The sequence below is a fragment of the Staurois parvus genome, unplaced genomic scaffold (genome assembly GCF_062004578.1).
Source record: "Staurois parvus isolate SC_StPar_1 unplaced genomic scaffold, SC_StPar_1.0 ptg002416l, whole genome shotgun sequence".
In the NCBI taxonomy this organism is placed as follows: domain Eukaryota; kingdom Metazoa; phylum Chordata; class Amphibia; order Anura; family Ranidae; genus Staurois; species Staurois parvus.
In genome coordinates, this window is record NW_028320212.1 from 18257 (window position 1) to 39270 (window position 21014).

Consider the following 21014-nt stretch of genomic DNA (forward strand, 5'->3'; position numbering starts at 1 on the left):
CCTGAAAAGTTCACCAAATTCTTCATCTTTCTTTCAGGGGTCCACCAAATTCATCTACATCCATTGCTTGAACTTAGGAGCAAGGTGTAGATCATCAAAGATTTATCCTGAATGAGTAACGGATTGCTTCAAAAATGTTTTGAGGTGCAAGCTTTTGGAAACCTCTCTTTTTCCTTCTTCAAGCATGCTCTCCTCGTGAAGCCATGCCTCAAGAACTAAATTGTTTTTAAAAGGTCACACCTCAAAATATAGCTTGCCTGGGCACCCTGGATGAGAGAGACTGGGTTAGACAACAAGAATCTGTACAGTTAATGCTTTAGGGATATCCTTCGGGGGCAGGAGCGGGCTAACAACTAATGGGGCCCCCGGGCAATAAGGGATCATGGGGCCCGTGTCCTTGCTCAAACTCAAAAAAGCCTATGAAAAAGGTACTAGGGGCATCTCATGGGGCTTCCTACTGACCCCAGGCCCTCGGGCAGTGCCCGAGTTTCCAAATGGTCAGTCCACCCCTGTTCGGGGGTCTACCAAAATTCTTCTACATCCACAGCTTGAACCTAGAAGTAAGGCGTAGATCGTCAAAGGTTTATCCATAAAAAATGTGCAAGCTTTGGAAACCCCTCTTTTTCCTTCTTCAAGCATGCTCTCATCGTGAAGCCATGCCGCAAGAACTAAATTGTTTTTCAAAGGTCACACCTAAAAATATAGCTTGCCTGGGCACCCTGGATGAGAGAGACTGGGTTAGACAAGAATCTGTACAGTTCATGCTTTAGGGAAATCTTTTGGGGGTCTATCAAAATTCTTCTACATCCACATCTTGAACCTAGAAGTAGGAGGTAGATCTCGAAGGCATATCCTGAAAAGTTCACCAAATTCTTCATCTTTCTTTCAGGGGTCCACCAAATTCATCTACATCCACAGCTTGAACCTAGAAGTAAGGCGTAGATTGTCAAAGGTTTATCCTCAAAAAATGTGCAAGCTTTGGAAACCCCTCTTTTTCCTTCTTCAGGCATGCTCTCCTCAACAAACCATGCCTCGAGAAGGAGAGCTCACACTTCCAAATATATTCGGTTAGGCCGTGACTACATTTTTATCTCTCTAACAAGAACAAAGCAAGTTGTTCTGGAGAACAGGAGATGCTCAGAGGCAGCACAGGAAAAGTCAAAAAGTTGCAGGCGACCTACAGGTTATGGTAGATCCCAGACGTGAGTAGGAATGGACAGGGAAATGCATGTCTCGTGTAGGAATGGACAGGGAAATGCATGTCTCGTGTAGGAATGGACAGGGAAATGCATGTCTCGTGTAGGAATGGACAGGGAAATGCATGTCTCGTGTAGGAATGGACAGGGAAATGCATGTCTCGTGTAGGAATGGACAGGGAAATGCATGTCTCGTGTAGGAATGGACAGGGAAATGCATGTCTCGTGTAGGAATGGACAGGGAAATGCATGTCTCGTGTAGGAATGGACAGGGAAATGCATGTCTCGTGTAGGAATGGACAGGGAAATGCATGTCTCGTGTAGGAATGGACAGGGAAATGCATGTCTCGTGTAGGAATGGACAGGGAAATGCATGTCTCGTGTTGTGACGGTGAGAGCAGCAGATCTTTGGAGAGCAGATTCTTGTGATATGAGTTAACCTTGTGTCGCAATCAGCAGCGGTTCCTGCCCTGAAACTATTCATAGGGTTTCATTAAAAGGTGATTTCATTGGATAGTACCAGTCAGACCGGCTACGCTGTCACCATATTCCATCTAATTCCCGCCGTTGATGCTGAACAGAGTTCATCCTTTCTGCTGATGTCATCTTTTTTTTTCCTGGATTGTATTCTCCAGCTGACAGAGGCACATCCTGTTTTGCTTTTACACCTTTTTCTCATATTCTCTTTTCACTGTTCATTTACATCCTCTGTTGTCATTGTCTGCGGTGGTTTTTTTTTTTTTTTTTAAATACCTGCGTCTAAGTGCTAGACATGTCTTTTCGTCGTGTCCCCAGGGAACCGAGGAAGATCATTTTACACAAAGGATCTACAGGACTTGGTTTTAACATTGTCGGTGGGGAAGATGGAGAAGGAATCTTTGTGTCTTTTATTCTGGCTGGAGGACCGGCTGACCTTAGTGGAGAGTTACGTCGCGGAGACCGCATCCTGTCTGTGAGTAGGACTTTCACCATTTATGATGCTGACCCTCAGTTTTAGAGTTTTAAAATTTTGGAGAGAGCAGGGAAGGTTATTTTGCCATCTGTGCCCCATTGGGGGGGGGGGGATTTCCTTTTACTTCCCGCCATGTCTGCGCAACAAGAAGTAAAAGGAAGTCTCTCCAATGAGACTTGAGTTGTCACTCATTGGAAGCGTTCTCCTCTATTCCTGTTTAGTTGACAACAGGGGCGGACTGACAACTCATGGGGCCCCCGGGCAATAGGGGATCATGGGGCCCCTGTGTCCTTGCCCAAACTCAAAAAAGCTTATGAAAAAGGTACCAGGGGCATCTCATGGGGCCCCCTACTGACCCCGGGCCCTCGGGCAGTGCCCGAGTTTCCAAATGGTCAGTCTGCCCCGGTTGACAAATGTTGGATTCTTTCATCACTTTGAGTCCCGTTGACCAGGGCCACCAGGACTAATGTAGAGTGACTCTCCCTAGCGGGGACACAGATGGCAAAAGAACTGCAATTTGTAGAACGCAGTAATGGGGCCACAATAATGTTCATAGAGTCCAGTAAGGTTTTTCATTGAATAATTGGTGGGGAAAAAAAATTCAAACGCGTTATGATGAATCCAGTTTAAAAACAAAATAAGTTTTAGAGATGGTAAATTAGGAATCCACAACCTGTATCTTATTATGTTGTATGAACTTTTTATACTTTTCAACTTGCATGGTAGTTATGATGAAAGGGAGAATGTCTGAACCCACAAAACCTATTTGCTTTTTTTTTTTTTCCTACCACTCATTTTATTAATTTCATGGTACTATTACTGAATACTAAAAATGAGGATGTTCCTCAGAACCCCAATCTTGTTGAGGGTATTCTGGAGATCATCAGATGATCACCTGGGAGATCACAAATGTGTTATTGGGGCCCTGTAGCAGGTGGCCTATGCCTACCCAAGGTATGGGGTCTAAGTGATAGTGTCTCCAGAGCTCCTGTAGATGGGGATGGGCTAAAGACCATGTTGGTGGCAGACAGAAGAGTAGTCAGGCCTAGGCAGAGGTCTTGGAAGGTGGTATACAGAAGAGTAGTCAGGCCAAAGCAAGGAACTTGGAATGTGACAGGTAGAAGAGTAGGCAGGCCTAGGCAGAGGTCTTGGAAGGTGGTAAACAGAAGAGTAGTCAGGTCCAAGCAGGGAACTTGGAAGGTGACAGGTAGAAGAGTAGGCAGGCCTAGGCAGAGGTCTTGGAAGTTAGCAGGCAGAAGAGTAGTCAGGCCTAGGCAGAGGTCTTGGAAGGTGGTAAACAGAAGAGTAGTCGGGATAAGACAGTGGTCTTGGAAGGTGGTATACAGAAGAGTAGTCAGGCCCAAGCAAGGAACTTGGAAGGTGACAGGTAGAAGAGTAGGCAGGCCTAGGAAGAGGTCTTGGAAGGTGGTAAACAGAAGAGTAGTCAAGATAAGACAGTGGTCTTGGAAGCTGGTATACAGAAGAGTAGTCAGGTCCAAGCAGGGAACTTGGAAGGTGACAGGCAGAAGAGTAGGCAGGTCTAGGCAGAGGTCATGGAAAGTGGCAGGAAGAGGAGTAGTCGGGATCAGGCAGTGGTCTTGGAAGGTGACAGATAGAAAAGTATTCGCTTCCAGGCTGGGGTCTTGGCAGGTGGCAGGCAGAAGAGTAATCAGGCCCAGGCATTGGTCTTGGAAGGTGACAGGTAGAAGAGTATTCAGGCCCAGGCATGGGACTTAGATGGTGGCAGGCAGAAGAATATTCAGGCTCAGCCATGGGACTTAGAAGGTGGCAGGCAGAAGAGTAGTCAGGCCTAGGCACAGGACTTGGAAGGTGACAGACAGAAGAGGCTACAGGTAGAAGAGTATTCACTTCCAGGCTGGGGTCTTGGCAGGTGGCAAGTAGAAGACTAGTCAGGACCAGGTAGTGGTCAGACAGAAAAGTAGTCAAGTCCAGGCTCCAGGTAGGGGTCTCGGCAGACAGAAGAGTATTCGGGGTCAATCCAGGTCAGCAACAGTCAGGCAATGTCACATATAGGTATTATAACCCTTGCAGCAGGGAGTATCTGTTGATGAGACACATCACCAGCTACTTCAAAGGCTGGATTTTATATACCCTTTTGATCAGAGGATATACCCAATGTCTTTCCAAGGAACTCTGGCAGGGATTCCGTGAGTACCATTGGAAGTACTGGCAGGGATGCTGGAAGTCCCAGGCAGGATTTCTGCAAGTACGACAGGGATTCAGGTAGTACCTTTTTAGAAGTACTGACAGGGATTTTGGATGTCCTAGCAGGGATTCTGGAAGCCCCGTAAAACTGTGATTATGCTGATGAAAGCTGAAGATGAAGCAGTTTCTAACCCTCCTAGATATACTGTAGATTCTATAACCCTCCCATGAATATTCCATTTTCCTTACGTGTTTATGGAGATTACAGCTGTAAAAATGTCTCTTTCGTTGTGTAATGTTGGACTTTATCACCTTTTGTAGGTCAATGGAGTAAATCTACGAAGTGCAACACATGAGCAAGCTGCAGCAGCGTTGAAACGGGCTGGACAGACAGTGACTATTGTAGCACAGTATCGACCTGAAGGTAAGATCATGAACCATCTGCTGGTTTGGAGGCTTGGAATTTATCTTCACTAAGCTGGTATCTTTTTGAGAAACTTGTTGAGGTCTAAGAAAATAATGTTGACTTCTTGTGCCGTCAGTAAAGTCTTAGTATAGTAATGAGACAAATTCAATTGTCGCATTGCACATACCGTTCCCTGGACAAGTCAAATGTTGTGCGTTGTCCTCTGCATGTGCGTGTTGGCTGAAAAATAATAATTTGAAGAGGAAAAACATTAAATAGCAAACCTTTCCATTCCCCACTATACGTCCAGAAGATTGTGGAGACCTGACCATCAGGCCTAGATAAGCTTTTTGGACATCCCATTCTAGAACCATGGCTAATAATAATGAGTTGACCATCAGGCCTAGATGAGCTTGTTGGACATCCCATTCTAGAACCATGGCTAATAATATGGAGTTGACCATCAGGCCTAGATGAGCTTGTTGGACATCCCATTCTAGAACCATGGCTAATAATATGGAGTTGACCATCAGGCCTAGATGAGCTTTTTGGACATCCCATTCTAGAACCATGGCTAATAATAATGAGTTGACCATCAGGCCTAGATGAGCTTGTTGGACATCCCATTCTAGAACCATGGCTAATAATAATGAGTTGACCATCAGGCCTAGATGAGCTTGTTGGACATCCCATTCTAGAACCATGGCTAATAATATGGAGTTGACCATCAGGCCTAGATGAGCTTGTTGGACATCCCATTCTAGAACCATGGCTAATAATATGGAGTTGACCATCAGGCCTAGATGAGCTTTTTGGACATCCCATTCTAGAACCATGGCTAATAATAATGAGTTGACCATCAGGCCTAGATGAGCTTGTTGAACATCCCATTCCAGAACCATGGCTAATAATATGGAGTTGACCATCGGGCCTAGATGAGCTTGTTGAACATCCCATTCCAGAACCATGGCTAATAATACGGTGTTGACCAGTTTGCTGCTGACAAGGGTTCTGAACCTTCCCTATACTTCCAAAAGTTTAAAAAATTAAATCCCCAGCACTTCTTTCTTCTGTTTTTGGAACTGTTCATGCTGCCATGTAAATGGCGGTGTGTCTATATTATTTTTCCGTTTGGATCCAGGGCTCAGGAGGAATAGGTGCCACGATGCTGTGGAAAATTTCTCATCCATGTTATAGCGTTGCTACCCATTATATGCAGTAAGTGCCCCATGGCTAAACGTTTGTGGACTCCTTGCCATCACACCTATATGATCTTGTTGGATATACTATTCCAAAACCATTTCCAGTTGTTTAATGTGTGACTATACCACCTTCCGCTCTTCTGGGAAGACTTTCCACAAGATTTTGGAGGGTGTCTGTGGGAATTTGTATCCCTTTTGTGAGGTCAGGTACTGATGTTGGATGAGAAGACCTAGCTCACCATCGATTTTTCGATTAATCCCAAAGGTGCTCAGTAGGGTTGAGGTCAGGGCTCTATGCAGAACACCCGAGTTCCTCCAGGGCCTCAAACCTTCTCAACACCTTTTGGGATTAGGTCTTCTCATTCGTAGGGTGAAGAGCAGGTACTGATGTTGGATTAAAAGACCTGGCTCACCATGTTCCAATTCATTCCAAAGGCATTCAGTAGGGTTGAGGTCAGGGCTCCGAGCAGAATACTAGAGTTCCTCCATGACCTCAAACCTACTGAGCGCTTTTGGGGTGAGAAGACCTCATACCAGAGGTTTTCTGTAGGGTTAAGGGCAGGTACTGCCATTACTTTTGGAAGACCTTTGGTATAAGGCCTTCTCACCCAGAGTGGAGGTCAGGGCTCTGTACAGGACACTTTGAGTTCCTCCACACCAAACTGGTCATCCATGTCTTTATGGAGCTGGCTTTGTACACGGGGATCAGTCATGGGGGGACAGAAAAGGGTCTTCACCAAACTGGTCCTCCATGTCTTTATGGAGCTGGCTTTGTACACGGGGGACAGTCATGGTGGAACAGAAAAGGGTCTTCACCAAACTGGTCATCCATGTCTTTATGTCACTGGCTTTGTACACGGGGGACAGTCATGGGGGGGACAGAAAAGGGTCTTCACCAAACTGTTACCACAAGGCAGGAAGAGCACAATTGTCTCCAATGTCTTTGTATGATGGAGGATTACCAGGACCCTTCACTGGAGACACCTGAACTCCATCACTTGGAGGGAGGGGGGGTGTATGGTGTCCAAATACATTTGGTCACAGAGGGTGAATGCTTGTTTTCTAAGGGTGACCTTGGCTTATTATTATTAACAAATCGTTAGCTGTTCCAGCACATTCATTATCTTGAAGGACAGGAGATGGGGTGGGGTGGGGTGTTCTCCATAAACCTTCACCGGAGACACCTGAACTCGGCCCACCTGAGACAACCTGAGCTCAGGTATCCTCAAATCTTTGGCCATATTGTGTAAGCATAGTCCTACCTTCATAATGTTGTTTCAAAAAGCACTCCTTTTTTTTCCTTCTTTTCTGCTGTCAATGATATGCAAATGTTGACTTTTTGTAAAAAGTCAACCACTAGGTGCTCCTCTCTATCTCTAACAACCCCCCCCCTCCCCCAATATCGGTGTCAAGTGACTGTCCCGGGTACAGCAGAGGCGTATTTAAGATGATTGGTGGCCAGGCTCCCTCTTCTCCACACTTCCCGAGAAGGAAGATGGCGCTGCTCAGTAGGAGGAGTAACTGGATCTTGGGGGAGGGTTTGTACTCATTGATCTTGTCATGTGTTGTTTACATGTTGATATTTGGCAGCGGTTTCTGTATACACGGTCAAAGGGAAGAGTTCCTTTAAGCCGGCACGCGGTAGAACTGTGAACTTTGAAAAAGGTTAACTTTCATATCTCAGAAAGTGTTGCTGGTATCTCTTGGTTGAATATTTTTTTTATTGTGACCTTCAGTCTGAAGAAATGTTTGAAACCTCACGTGTAGCTATCAATCTCGTCATCGTTAGGCGCAATATGTCAGCTGACTCACAACAGCCAGCTGAATGATCAACCCGGAGGCATAACTAGAACCTTCAGGGCCCTGGTGCAAGAAACCATGAAGGGGCCCCCTGACCCCCTGAATGCCTGGTGGCAGCTGCAAGTGCGACCTTTGTGACCCTGGTAGTTCCACCACTGATGTCAGTAGTTTTTTTCAGTAATGGATTAAGTAAAAAGTTTAAAACTGTGATGATTGGTAACCCTGCAGGGGAGCAGCAGGGCCCCCCTGCAGCATGTTGTGGGGGGGAGTTGCAATTGCAACCCCTGTGACCCCTGTAGCTACACCCCTGGATCAACCCAACATTATACAGTTGTAGCTTTTCCAGTCTGCAGATCAGAGTAGGATGAAGGGAAATCAAACTCAATTTCACCGTGGGTCGCATCAGCATTATGGTTGCTCTAAAAGGTCCAGTTGTATCTGTTAGATTAGATGTCCAGAGCACCCCACCATCAGAAGTCAAAAGTCACCCACCCTCCCTTACATCACAGTGTGCCCCCCCCTTACTTTGTGCTGCTGATGGGAAGAAGCTGGGGGCAGAATGTGCAGGGTCTGGAGGAGGACCAGAGGAGGGCTGAGTCAGCTGCTGGAGTCTGCTGAATGCTGAGACCAGGGGAGGAGGAGATGAGGGGGTGCTGCGGCTGCACAGACGGAGCCAGCTGTCAATCAGGCAGCTGGGTGAATCTCAACAATATTGTCGGGATCATTCCAGAGCTTGGAGCACCCCTGCCTCATCAGCTGACAGTGGGCTATAGCCAGCTATAACCTGACTCTGGGTCAAAGGAGAGACCTAGAGATGTGGCACTCTCCTAGTTCGGCTGCTAGGTAAATTTCCTTGTGCTCGTACTACTTCATGGTCCCTAGCTGTGAACCGTGGACTGTTCCAGTCTGCCTCCACCTGTGCTTGTACTACTTCATGGTCTCCAACCATGAACCGTGGACTGTTCCAGTCTGCCTCCACCTGTGCTTGTACTACTTCATGGTCTCCAACCATGAACCGTGGACTGTTCCAGTCTGCCTCCACCTGTGTTCATACTACCTCATGGTCCCCAGCCGTGAACCATGGACGGTTCCAGTCTGCCTCGACCTGTGCTCATACCACTCCATGGTCCCTAGCTCTGAACCGTGGACTGCTCCAGTCTGCCTCCACCTGTGCTCATACTACTCCATGCTCCACAACCATGAACTGTGGACTGTTTTTCAGTCTGCCTCCACCTGTGCTCATAGTACTTCATGGTCTCCAACCATGAACCATGGACTGTTTCTGTCTGCCTTCACCTGTGCTCATACTACTCCATGGTCCCCAGCTGTGAACCGTGGACCGTTCCAGTCTGACTTCACTTGTGCTCATACCACTCCATGGTCCCCAGCTGTGAACTATGGACTATTCCCATCCTGCCTTCACCTGTGCTCATACTACTCCATGGTCCCCAGCTGTGAACTATGGACTGTTCCTGTCTAGCTCTACTAGTGCTCAGGGACAGACTGACCATTTGGAAACTTGGGCACTGCCCGAGGGCCCGGGGTCAGTAGGGGGCCTCATGAGATGCCCCTGGTACCTTTTTCATAGGCTTTTTTGAGTTTGGGCGAGGACATAGGGGCCCCATGATCCCCTATTGCCTGGGGGCCCCATGAGTTGTTAGTCCGCCCCTGCTAGTGCTACAACTAATCAGCAAGAAGTATCATCTACTAGCAATACGTTCCATTTTGGAGTATCCCGCATCACCCCCCCCCCAAGCCCCTCCCATTTGCTTCTACTAGCAAATGAACTTCAAAAAGACAACCCCCTGGACTGTTCAATGAGTTGGAATCAATGGATGATCGCTGTGTGCCTGGCTGCCCATGCACTGTTGGGGGGGGGACCTTTTAATTGAAGCAGCTCCTACGGGGGGTAGCGCTACAGGAAAAAACACGGGGTGCAGCCTCTGATTCAGAAAAGTACGGACAAGCGACATTTCTACGTAGGGTTCAATTATACTTTCGGATTGTTTGCTGGGAGCCGTTGACCTGTTTTTCCACCTCCTGTAAAATATAAACTGGCCTCATTTTAGAGGAAGAATGCTGAATATGCACATTTATTGTACGTTGTGGGCAGGTAGGGAAGGCCTATAATTCGGTTTATAAGGGCAGCCAGCATTCGGGTAGGAGTCACCCAGTTCCGGAAGTCGACTAGAATGTATCCACACCTGATTATTATAGACAATGGCCTCCTGTATAAATACCATCTTGTTTGGACACGGCGCTGTTTGCTAATGCATTGCAAATATACCTCGACAATTCCCATGAGATCGGGGCTTTCATCGATGGTGCTCATAGTTGGTTCGGTTGTTTGCAGATCTCCCTGTAAATAGAGTGTATTGCAGGATGGTGTTACCTTACAGCGTGAAGGAATCAAACCCAAGACAGGGCAGTAGAACCTCGGAAAGCGGAAGGTATTTCCACGATTCGCTTCCATCACAAATCCAAAAAATTAAAGAGTCGTTCCCCCCACTTAACCAGCGTGATGCTTAGTAGAGCCTTTAATCAGAAGGTATGATTTATAGTCATAGGTTACCCCTGACCATCATATCAGTAGGAGCTTGTTGGACATCCCATGGCCATTGATATGGAGTTGCCCCCTTCTTTGTTGCTATACCATCCTCCACTCTTTGGGGAAGGCTTCCAAGATTTTGGAGGGTGTCTGTGGGAATCTGTGCCCATTTCTAAGGTCAGGTGCTGATGTTGAGACCTGGCTCACCATCGGTGTTCCAATTCATTCCAAAGGTGTTTAGAAGGGTTCGGGTCAGGCCTCTGTGCAAAAGAACATTCAAGTTGAGGTCACGGTATTGAATAAGATGACCTTGACTTGCAATTGGTAATTCGGTTCATCCCAAAGGTGTCCAGTAGGGTTGAGGTCAGGACTCTGGTGTGGAGGAACTTGAGTTTCCTGCACAAACTGGGCAAACCATGTCTTTATGGAGTTGCCCCTACCCTTTGGCTGTAACACCCTCCACTCTTCTGGGAAGACTCTCCACAAGCATTTGGAGGGTATCTGTGGGAATTTGTGCTGATTTGTTCTTGGCATTACATCCCAAAGGTTTCCAGTTGGGTTGAGGTCAGGACTGTGTGCAGGACACTCAAGTGGGCACACCAAACTGAGCACACCATGTCTTTATGGAGTTTCCCCTACCCTTTGGCTGTCTTCTGGGAAGACTCTCCACAAGTATTTGGAGGGTATCTGTGGCAATTTGTGCCGATTTGTACTTATGTTGGATGAGAAGACCTACCTCACCATTGGCGTTACATCCCAAAGGTGTTCAGAAGGGTTTAGGTCAGGGCTCTGTGATGGACACTGGAGTTCCTCTATACTTACAGTATGTTCGGAGGAGAAGACCTACCTCACCATTGGTGTTACATCCCAAAGGTGTCCAGTAGGGTTGAGGTCAGGGCTCTGTGCAGGACACTCAGGTTCCTCCATGACCTCACACCTACTACACACCTTTTGGGCTAAGAAGACCTCATCCGAAAGGCATTTGGTATAAGGTCTTCTCATCAGTACCTACCCTTGACCCTACCAAAGGTCTTCCAAAAATAGGGTTGTGTTCAGGGCTCTGTGCAGGACACTCAAGTTCCTCCACATCAAACTGGTCAAACCATGTCTTTATGAAGTTGGCCCTACCATCCTCCACTCTTCTGGGAAGACTCTTCACAAGTATTTGGAGGGTATCTGTGAGAATTTGTGCCCATTTGTACTTTTGTTGGATGAGAAGACCTACCTCACCATTGGTGTTACATCCCAAAGGTGTCCAGTAGGGTTGAGCAAACCATGTCTTTATGGAGTTGCCCCTACCCTTTGGCTGTAACACCCTCCACTCTTCTGGGAAGACTCTCCACAAGTATTTGGAGGGTATCTGTGGAAATTTGTGCCGATTTGTACTTATGTTGGAAGAGAAGACCTACCTCACCATTGGCGTTACATCCCAAAGGTGTTCAGAAGGGTTGAGGTCAGAGCTCTGTGATGGACACCGGAGTTCCTCTATACTTACAGTATGTTCGGAGGAGAAGACCTACCTCACCATTGGTGTTACATCCCAAAGGTGTCCAGTAGGGTTGAGGTCAGGGCTCTGTGCAGGACACTGAGGTTCCTCCATGACCTCACACCTACTACACACCTTTTGGGCTAAGAAGACCTCACCCGAAAGGCATTTGGTATAAGGTCTTCTCATCAGTACCTACCCTTGACCCTACCAAAGGTCTTCCAAAAATAGGGTTGTGTTCAGGGCTCTGTGCAGGACACTCAAGTTCCTCCACATCAAACTGGTCAAACCATGTCTTTATGAAGTTGGCCCTACCATCCTCCACTCTTCTGGGAAGACTCTTCACAAGTATTTGGAGGGTATCTGTGAGAATTTGTGCCCATTTGTACTTTTGTTGGATGAGAAGACCTACCTCACCATTGGCGTTACATCCCAAAGGTGTTCAGAAGGGTTGAGGTCAGAGCTCTGTGATGGACACCGGAGTTCCTCTATACTTACAGTATGTTCGGAGGAGAAGACCTACCTCACCATTGGTGTTACATCCCAAAAGTGTCCAGTAGGGTTGAGCAAACCATGTCTTTATGGAGTTGCCCCTACCCTTTGGCTGTAACACCCTCCACTCTTCTGGGAAGACTCTGCACAAGTATTTGGAGGGTATCTGTGGAAATTTGTGCCGATTTGTACTTATGTTGGAAGAGAAGACCTACCTCACCATTGGCGTTACATCCCAAAGGTGTTCAGAAGGGTTGAGGTCAGGGCTCTGTGATGGACACTGGAGTTCCTCTATACTTACAGTATGTCCGGAGGAGAAGACCTACCTCACCATTGGTGTTACATCCCAAAGGTGTCCAGTAGGGTTGAGCAAACCATGTTTTTATGGAGTTGCCCCTACCCTTTAGCTGTAACACCCTCCACTCTTCTGGGAAGACTCTCCACAAGTATTTGGAGGGTATCTGTGGAAATTTGTGCCCATTTGTACTTGGTGTTACATCCCATAGGTTTCCAGTAGGGTTGAGGTCAGGACTCTGTGCAGGACACTCAAGTTCCTCCACACCAAACTGGGCAAACCATGTCTTTATGGAGATGCCCCTACCCTTTGGCTGTAACATCCTCCATTCGTCTGGGAAGACTCTCCACAAGTATTTGGAGGGTGTGTGTGGGAATTTTGTGCCGATTTGTACTTACAGTAAGTTGGATGAGAAGAGAAGACGTACCTCACCATTGGCATTACATCCCAAAATGTTCAGTAGGGTTGAGGTCAGGGCTCTCTGATGGACACTGGAGTTCCTCCACCCATTTCACCTACATGAGCTTGTTGGACATCTATTCCAAAACCATGGCCATTATGGAGTTGCCACCCCCATAGCCATAGTGTTACTTTACAGCATGCAGGAATCAAACCCAAGACAGGCTAGTAGAGCCTTGGAAAGTAGAAGGTATTTCTACGTCTCACTCCCATCCCAGAGTAATTCTGCTTTTGCTGAGAAAATAACCCTCCCCCCAGGGTGATCTATCCACATTGCAGGGATTGTAACAAACTTTGTTGCAGATTCCTACCTTCTATTATTCTGAAGAAATAGCTGTTTGTTTCCCTATGTCCATGCGCAGAGTGAAGGTGAACGGGAGTGACGGGCACTGCAGGGCTCTGAGGAAAGTGTCAGGGTCTGCATCCCTTTAGACCTGATTCCCCTTTAGGAGGATCTCACCAAAAAATGAAATTTATGTTGCAGGGCATGCTCAAAATCTGGCTTGTATCTTAGTGCAGACTTCTGGGAAAATCAGGGAGCCAATCACAGAAGCAGGAAATGACATTTCTGGGTGGCGGTCCATATACCATCTGTGTGTACACAATGCCTCCAGGCGGCCATATTGCATTTTACAGAAAGTCGCAGCGGCTGCAGATTGAAAAGAAAAGGTCGTTTTTTCATTGCATTCAATCACAGTTTGACTTGTGTTTGCTACTTTTTTACCACGAAAGTGGAGTTACCCTTTAAGTCTTTACTTTTTTTTGGGTATGAGGCAAAACCCAGCAGATCATTCAGTTGACCATCAGGCCAATTTTACATCCAGAATGGCTGGTTTACGTCACAGTTACAGCTGAATATTATAGAGTCGTTAAAGTGTAAATAAAGGCCAAACTTTTTTTTTTTTTTTTCTTCGTGTTGAATGGGGTGGAGAGGGATTAGAACCAATGTCAGGTTTTTATTGCTGCCTGTGTCCCCGTTTGGGAGATTCATCCTCTCCATTTGTCCTGTTTACCATTATCACTGAGAGTGAAAGAAAACCCAGGGTCAAGGAATGTGCTCATTCACCAAAAGAGCATTCAAGTTGAGGTCATCAAGGTCACAAGATGACCTTGGCTTGCAATTGGTAATTCAATTCATCCTAAATGTGTTCAGTAGTGTTGAGGTCAGGGCTGTGTGCAGGACACTCAGGTTCCTCCATGACCTCACACCTACTACACACCTTTGGGCCAAGAAGACCTCATCCGAAAGGCATTTGGTTGGGCAGGTGGTGATGAGAAGACCTTATACCAAAGGTCTTCCAAAAATAGGGTTGAGGTCAGGACACTCAAGTTCCTCCACATCAAACCATGTCTTTATGGAGTTGGCCCCACTATCCTTCAGTCTTCTGGGAAGACTCTCCACAAGTATTCGGAGAGTATTTGTGGGAATTTGTGCCCATTATGTTGGATGAGAAGACCTTCCTCACTATTGGTGTTACATCCCACAGGTGTTCAGTAGGGTTGAGGTCAGGGCTCTGTGCAGGACACTCAATTTCCTCCACATCAAACTGATCAAACCATGTCTTTATGGAGTTGGCCCTACCATCCTCCACTCTTCTGGGAAGACTCTTCACAAGTATTTGGAGGGTATCTGTGAGAATTTGTGCCCATTTGTACTTTTGTTGGATGAGAAGACCTACCTCACTATTGGTGTTACATCCCAAAGGTTTTCAGTAGGGTTGAGGTCAGGGCTCTGTGCAGGACACTCAGGTTCCTCCATGACCTCACACCTACTAGACACCTTTTGGGCTAAGAAGACCTAATCTGAAAGGCATTTGGTATAAGGTCTTCTCATCAGTACCTACCCTTGACCCTACCAAAGGTCTTCCAAAAATAGGGTTGAGGTCAGGGCTGTGTGCAGGACACTCAGGTTCCTCCATGACCTCACACCTACTACACACCTTTGGGCCAAGAAGACCTCATCTGAAAGGCATTTGGTTGGGCAGGTGGTGATGAGAAGACCTTATACCAAAGGTCTTCCAAAAATAGGGTTGAGGTCAGGACACTCAAGTTCCTCCACATCAACCAAGTCTTTATGGAGTTGGCCCCACTATCCTTCACTCTTCTGGGAAGACTCTCCACAAGTATTCGGAGGGTATTTGTGGGAATTTGTGCCCATTATGTTGGATGAGAAGACCTACCTCACTATTGGCGTTACATCCCAAAGGTGTTCAGTAGGGTTGAGGTCAGGGCTCTGTGCAGGACACTCAGGTTCCTCTATGACCTCACACCAACTACACACCTACTACACACCTTTGGACTAAGAAGACCTCATCCGAAAGGCATTTGGTATAAGGTCTTCTCATCAGTACCTACCCTTGACCCTACCAAAGGTCTTCCAAAAATAGGGTTGAGGTCAGGGCTCTGTGCAGGACACTCAGGTTCCTCCACATCAAACTGGTCAAACCATGTCTTTATGGAGTTGGCCCTACCATCCTCCATTCTTCTGGGAAGACTCTTCACAAGTATTTGGAGGGTATCTGTGAGAATTTGTGCCCATTTGTACTTTTGTTGGATGAGAAGACCTACCTCACCATTGGCATTACATCCCAAAGGTGTTCAGTAGGGTTGAGGTCACGGCTCTGTGATGGACACCGGAGTTCCTCCACCCATTGCACCTAAATGTGCTTGTTGGACATCTATTCTAAAACCATGGCCATTATGTAGTTGCCACCCCCATGGCCATCACTATCTAGTTGACCACTTCATGGCTTTTAAATCCTGCACTCTTCTAGGAAGAGTTTCCACAAGATTTTGGAGGGTGTTTGTGGGAATTTGTGTCCATTTGTGAGGTCAGGTACTGATGTTGGATGAGAAGAGCGGGCCTCACGTTGGGTACCAAAGAAAAAACCTGGCTTGCAGTCAACTTTCCAGTTCTTCTTAAAGGTGTTCAGTAGGGTTGAGGTCAGGGTTCTGTACAGGACACTCCAGTTCCTCCAAACCAAACTGGTCAAACCAAGTCTTTGAGCTCTAAATTGTCTTAGTTTCATCCCTGGCCACGCGGGATCTCCTGCATGGTAGGGGTTGGAGAAAGACCTGGCAACCTACCCTGTAAAATAATTGCTAAGAGAATTCATGGAAAAAGTCGCTTACGAGTGAGAGTCCATGCAATCGCCAAGGGTCGGATACGACTGAATAGATAGAGAGAGAGGGATTGAGCTGGCTCCACTTTTCTGGGAAGACTTTCTACAAGATATGGAGTTGACCCCTTCTTTGGGGCTATACCATCCTCCACTCTTCGGGGAAGGCTTCCCACAAGATTTTGGAGGGTTTCTGTGGGAATCTGTGAGGTCAGGTACTGATGTTGGATGAGAAGACCTGACTCAGATGTTGGGCCCCACAAAAAAAGCTGCTGCTTACAATTAGGGTTCTAATTTCGCCCAAAAGTGCTCAGTAGGGTTGAGGTCAGGGCTCTGTACAGGACACTGGAGTTCCTTTGGGACTAGGTCTTTTCATTCATAGGGTGAAAGACAGGTACTAATGTTGGATGAATAGACCTGGCTCACCATCGGTGTGCCAGTTCATTCCAAAGATGTTCAGCAGCGTTGAGGTCAGGGCTCTGTACTGGACACTCAAGTTCCTCCCTGACCTCAAACCTAGTGAGCACTTTTGGGGTGAGAACACCTCATACCAAAGGTGTTCCGTAGGGTTAAGGGCAGGTACTGATGTTTGGTGAGAGGGCCTTATACCAAAGGTCTTCTAATAGGTTTCTTCACAGCAAGAGGTGTGGGAATGTGGAATAGACTCCCTCAAGAGTTGGTTGTGGCCAGCTCAGTGGATTGCTGTAGGAAAGTCCTGGATTCTTTCTTCGACACACAGAATATAACTGGATACTAACATTTATAGGTAAAGCTGATCCAGGGAATATCCAATTGCCTCTCGGGGGATCAGGAAGGATTTTTTCCCCTGCAGGAGCAAATTGGATCGTGCTTTGCTGGGTTTTTTGCCTTCCTCTGGATCAACTGTGGGTGGAGGATTATAACTATGTAAGTAGAGTTGAGGTCAGGGCTCTGTGCAGGACACTTGAGTTCCTCCATAACCTCAAACCTACTGAACACCATTGGGGTGAGGAGACCTCATGCCAGACGTGTTCCTGTCACGTACCTGGTTGTGGAGAGAGGGTGTCCTCTTGCAACTCCCGCTCGAAACCCCTGAAAGTGGGAACGGGTGCAGAGCCAAGAGGGGCAGGAGTGCCGTGTAGATCTTGCGGCTGTCAGCAGGTAGCTGGGGACCCAGGAGGTCCGGACACAAGCCAGGTGCGGGTGCAGGGACGTAGGTGAAGCAGCAAGCAGGTGTGGCGGCAGTCAGGGTCTTGGGACCGAGCACCAGTGCGTGGATGCGGTGGCTGACGGGTATGGCGGTGGTCCGGATGTAGGCCAGATGCAGAGCCGTGGGTGCAGCGGTAGGTGAATATGGTAGCTGACAGGACGCAGGTCAGGTGCAGGCAGAGTAATACAGCAGAGTCAGGCAGGTCGGGTCGGTAACAAGCGGGCAGATAAGTACAAGAGGAGCAGGCAGAAGAATGGTCAGAGATAGCCAGGGTCTGTGCAGGCGGAGTTCTTTCTTAGGTGGGTATACAGAATACAGGTATCAGAATCAGGAAATGTGTGCAGGAACATATTTAGACCAGAAGGCAGTGATTTCCCTATGAAGTAGGTTTAAATAGCCTGCCAGACGTGATGTGCACTACTGAGCGAGTCTTCCGCGCTACTGCACATGCGCGGCCGCACGTTCCCGGTCCTGCGCACTCGCACCGCCGTGACTCGAGGGGATCCGTCGCACCACTGCACGGCAATGGGATCCCTGACAGTTCCACAGGGTTGAGGGCAGGCACCGAAGTTGGGTGAGAAGACCTGGCTCACCATCCACACTCCACCCCAAAGGTGGTCAGTAAGGAGAGGTCAGGTCTCTGTGCAGAACACTTGAGTTCCTCCATGACCTCAAACCTACTGAACACCATTGGGGTGAGGTGACCTCATGCCAGACGTGTTCGTAGGGTTGAGGGCAGGGACTGATGTTGGGTGAGAAGACCTTATACCAAAAGTAGGGTTGAGATCAGGGCTCTGTGCAGGACACTGGAGTTCCTCCTTGACCTCAAACCTACTGAACACCATTGTTGTGAGGAGACCTCATGCCAGACGTGTTCCATAGGGTTGAGGTCAGGGATGATGTTGGGTTAGAAGACCTGGCTCACCATCCACACTCCACCCCAAAGGTGTTCAGTAAGGAGAGGTCAGGGCTCTGTGCGGGACACTGGAGTTCCTCCATGACCTCACCCCTACTGAACACCAATGGGGTGAGGAGACCTCATGCCAGACGTGTGCCGTAGGGTTGAGGGCAGGTACTGATGTTGGGTGAGAAGACCTTATACCAAAAGTAGGGTTGAGGTCAGGGCTCTGTACAGGACACTGGAGTTCCTCCACACCAAACCATGTCTTTTTGGAGCTGGCTTTGTACCTGGGGGACAGTCATGGGGGGACAGAAAAGGGTCTTCACCAAACTGGTCATCCATGTCTTTATGGAGCTGGCTTTGTACACGGGGGACAGTCATGGGGGGACAGAAAAGGGTCTTCACCAAACTGGTCATCCATGTCTTTATGGAGCTGGCTTTGTACACGGGGGACAGTCATGGGGGACAGAAAAGGGTCTTCACCAAACTGTTACCACAGGCTGGAAGAGCACAATTGTCTCCAATGTCTTTGTATGATGGAGGATTACCTGGACCCTTCACTTGGAGACACCTGATCTCCATCACTTGGAGGGAGGGGGGGGGGTGTATGGTATCCAAATACATTTGATCATAGAGGGTGAATGTTCGTTTTCCAAGGGTGGCCTGGGCTTACGTGATTAACAAATCGTTAGCTGTTCCAGCACATTCATTATCTTGAAGGACAGGAGATGGTGGGGTGGGGTGGGGTGGGGTGGGGTGTCCTCCATAAATCTGCATTAGACAATAAAACAATAACATTGCCTGCAGATGACTGTGGCGGTATGTATACAGGTAACTGCCTCCAAGGAATACATGATGGCATTCCTGACCTGTGAGATGTAAACGTTCATCATGACTTCACACCGTGATTGGAGGAGAAGAGGTGATGTCAGAGCTCACACGTCTCCTCACCACGTCTCCTACCTGGTGGAGGCTCTTCGGCACTCTACGTATACCCAAGGGGCTCCGAACATTTCTTTTTTCATCTCAAGGCAACTTTTTTTTTTTTAGTGTTGGACATAGTGGGGAGGGATGAGACCCCCCAACAGTTTTCTTTGCTGCCTGCGCCCCCGCTAGGGAGATCCCCTCCCCCCCTCCCGTAATCTATCCTGTTTACCATTGCTGAAAGTGAAAGATAACCCCAAATTTTGGGTTGACCCCAGAAAAGTGATCGAAGGGAAATCCTTCCAATGGGGACATTCGTCCCGGACACCTGGGGGGACCCCAAGGAAGTTATTTTAATTTGTAGAGATGATCTCACTTCCTGTTGCGGCTATGGGACAGGAAGTGGAGGGAAATCTCCCCAGTTTTTCATTCCCATAATGGACCTGTTTAGTGTGGGGGTAACCTTGCCATTACGCCGCCCCCTCCCCCCCAACCTCCCAAAAATGTAAAGTCTACAGCTGTAAATATTGTGGCTGCTGACGTTTAATATTAGGGCGCTTACCTGTCCAGGGATCCAGCGGTGTCCTCACCCCGAGACAATTCTTCAATCGGCTGTCAGGTGCTGGCGCCGCCATCTTGACTAAGGGAAATTAGCAGCGAAGCCTTGCGGCTTCCTGCTCCAGTCCTGTTCCTGCTCCAGTATTCCATGTCTGGTATTCCTCGTCTGGTGTTCAGTCTGGTCCTCCTGGTATAGTGTTCTTGACTTGGTGTTCCTGGTTGGGTACTTCAGGTACAGTGTTTCTGGTCTGGGCGTACCTGGTCTGTGTTTTTGGTTCGGTGTACCTGGTCCTGTATTCCTTGTTTGTTGGTTTTCTGGTGTTTCCAGTCTGTGTTTTTGATTTGGTGTTCCTAGTACAGTGTTCCTGGTCTGGTGTCTCTAATCTGTGTTCTTCATGGGTTGTTGTTGGCCTGGTATTCCTGGTCTGGTGTTCCTGGTCTATGTTTTTGAAATGGTATTCCTGGTCCTGGGAAAGTCTTCCTGGTCTGATGTACTAGTTCTGTGGTTCTTGGTCTAGTATTCCTAGTCTGGTGTTCTTGTCTTGGTGTACCTGGTCTGGGGTTTTTTTGGTATTCCTTGTCTGTGTTTTTGATATGCTATTCCTGGTCTGGCATTCCTGGTCTGGTGTTCCACATCTGGCATTCCTGGTCTGGCATTCCTGGTCTGGCATTCCTGGTCTGGCATTCCTGGTCTGGTGTTCCTCATCTGGCATTCCTGGTCTGGTTTTCCTCATCTGGCATTCCTGGTCTGGTTTTCCTCATCTGGCATTCCTGGTCTGGTTTTCCTCATCTGGCATTCCTGGTCTGGAATTCCTGGTCTGGTTTTCCTCATCTGGCATTCCTGGTCTGGCATTCCTGGTCTGGCATTCCTGGTCTGGTGTTCCTCATCTGGCATTCCTGGTCTGGCATTCCTGGTCTGGTGTTCCTCATCTGGCATTCCTGGTCTGGTTTTCCTCATCTGGCATTCCTGGTCTGGCGTTCCTGGTCTGGCGTTCCTGGTCTGGTATTCCTGGTCTGTTTTTGAAATGGTATTCCTGGTCCTGGGAAAGTCTTCCTGGTCTGATGTACCAGTTCTGTGGTTCTTGGTCTAGTATTCCTAGTCTGGTGTTCTTGTCTTGGTGTACCTGGTCTGGGGGTGCTTGCTATTCCTGGTCTGGTGTTCTTGATTTGGTGCTCCTAGAACGGTGCTCCTGGTCTGGTGTTCCTGGTCTGGTGCTCCTGGTCTGGTGCTCCTGGTCCGGTGCTCCTGGTCCGGTGCTCCTGGTCCGGTGCTCCTGGTCCGGTGCTCCTGGTCCGGTGCTGTCAAGGTCCTACCTTTTCC

The 21014-nt window shown here is 47.9% G+C and overlaps 1 protein-coding gene across 1 annotated transcript in view; it reads left to right on the plus strand.

Moving 5' to 3' along the window:
- Positions 1–1968: 1968 nt before the first annotated feature.
- The window catches only part of LOC149430908 (disks large homolog 3-like), a gene marked incomplete at its 3' end in the record, with an annotated part of 39288 nt that continues 20242 nt past the window's right edge, over positions 1969–21014 (plus strand). The window contains exons 1-2 of the mRNA XM_089665931.1: positions 1969–2148; positions 4636–4738. Coding sequence (XP_089522057.1) covers positions 1969–2148; positions 4636–4738 — 283 coding nt within the window. The remainder of the gene's footprint in view (positions 2149–4635; positions 4739–21014) is intronic.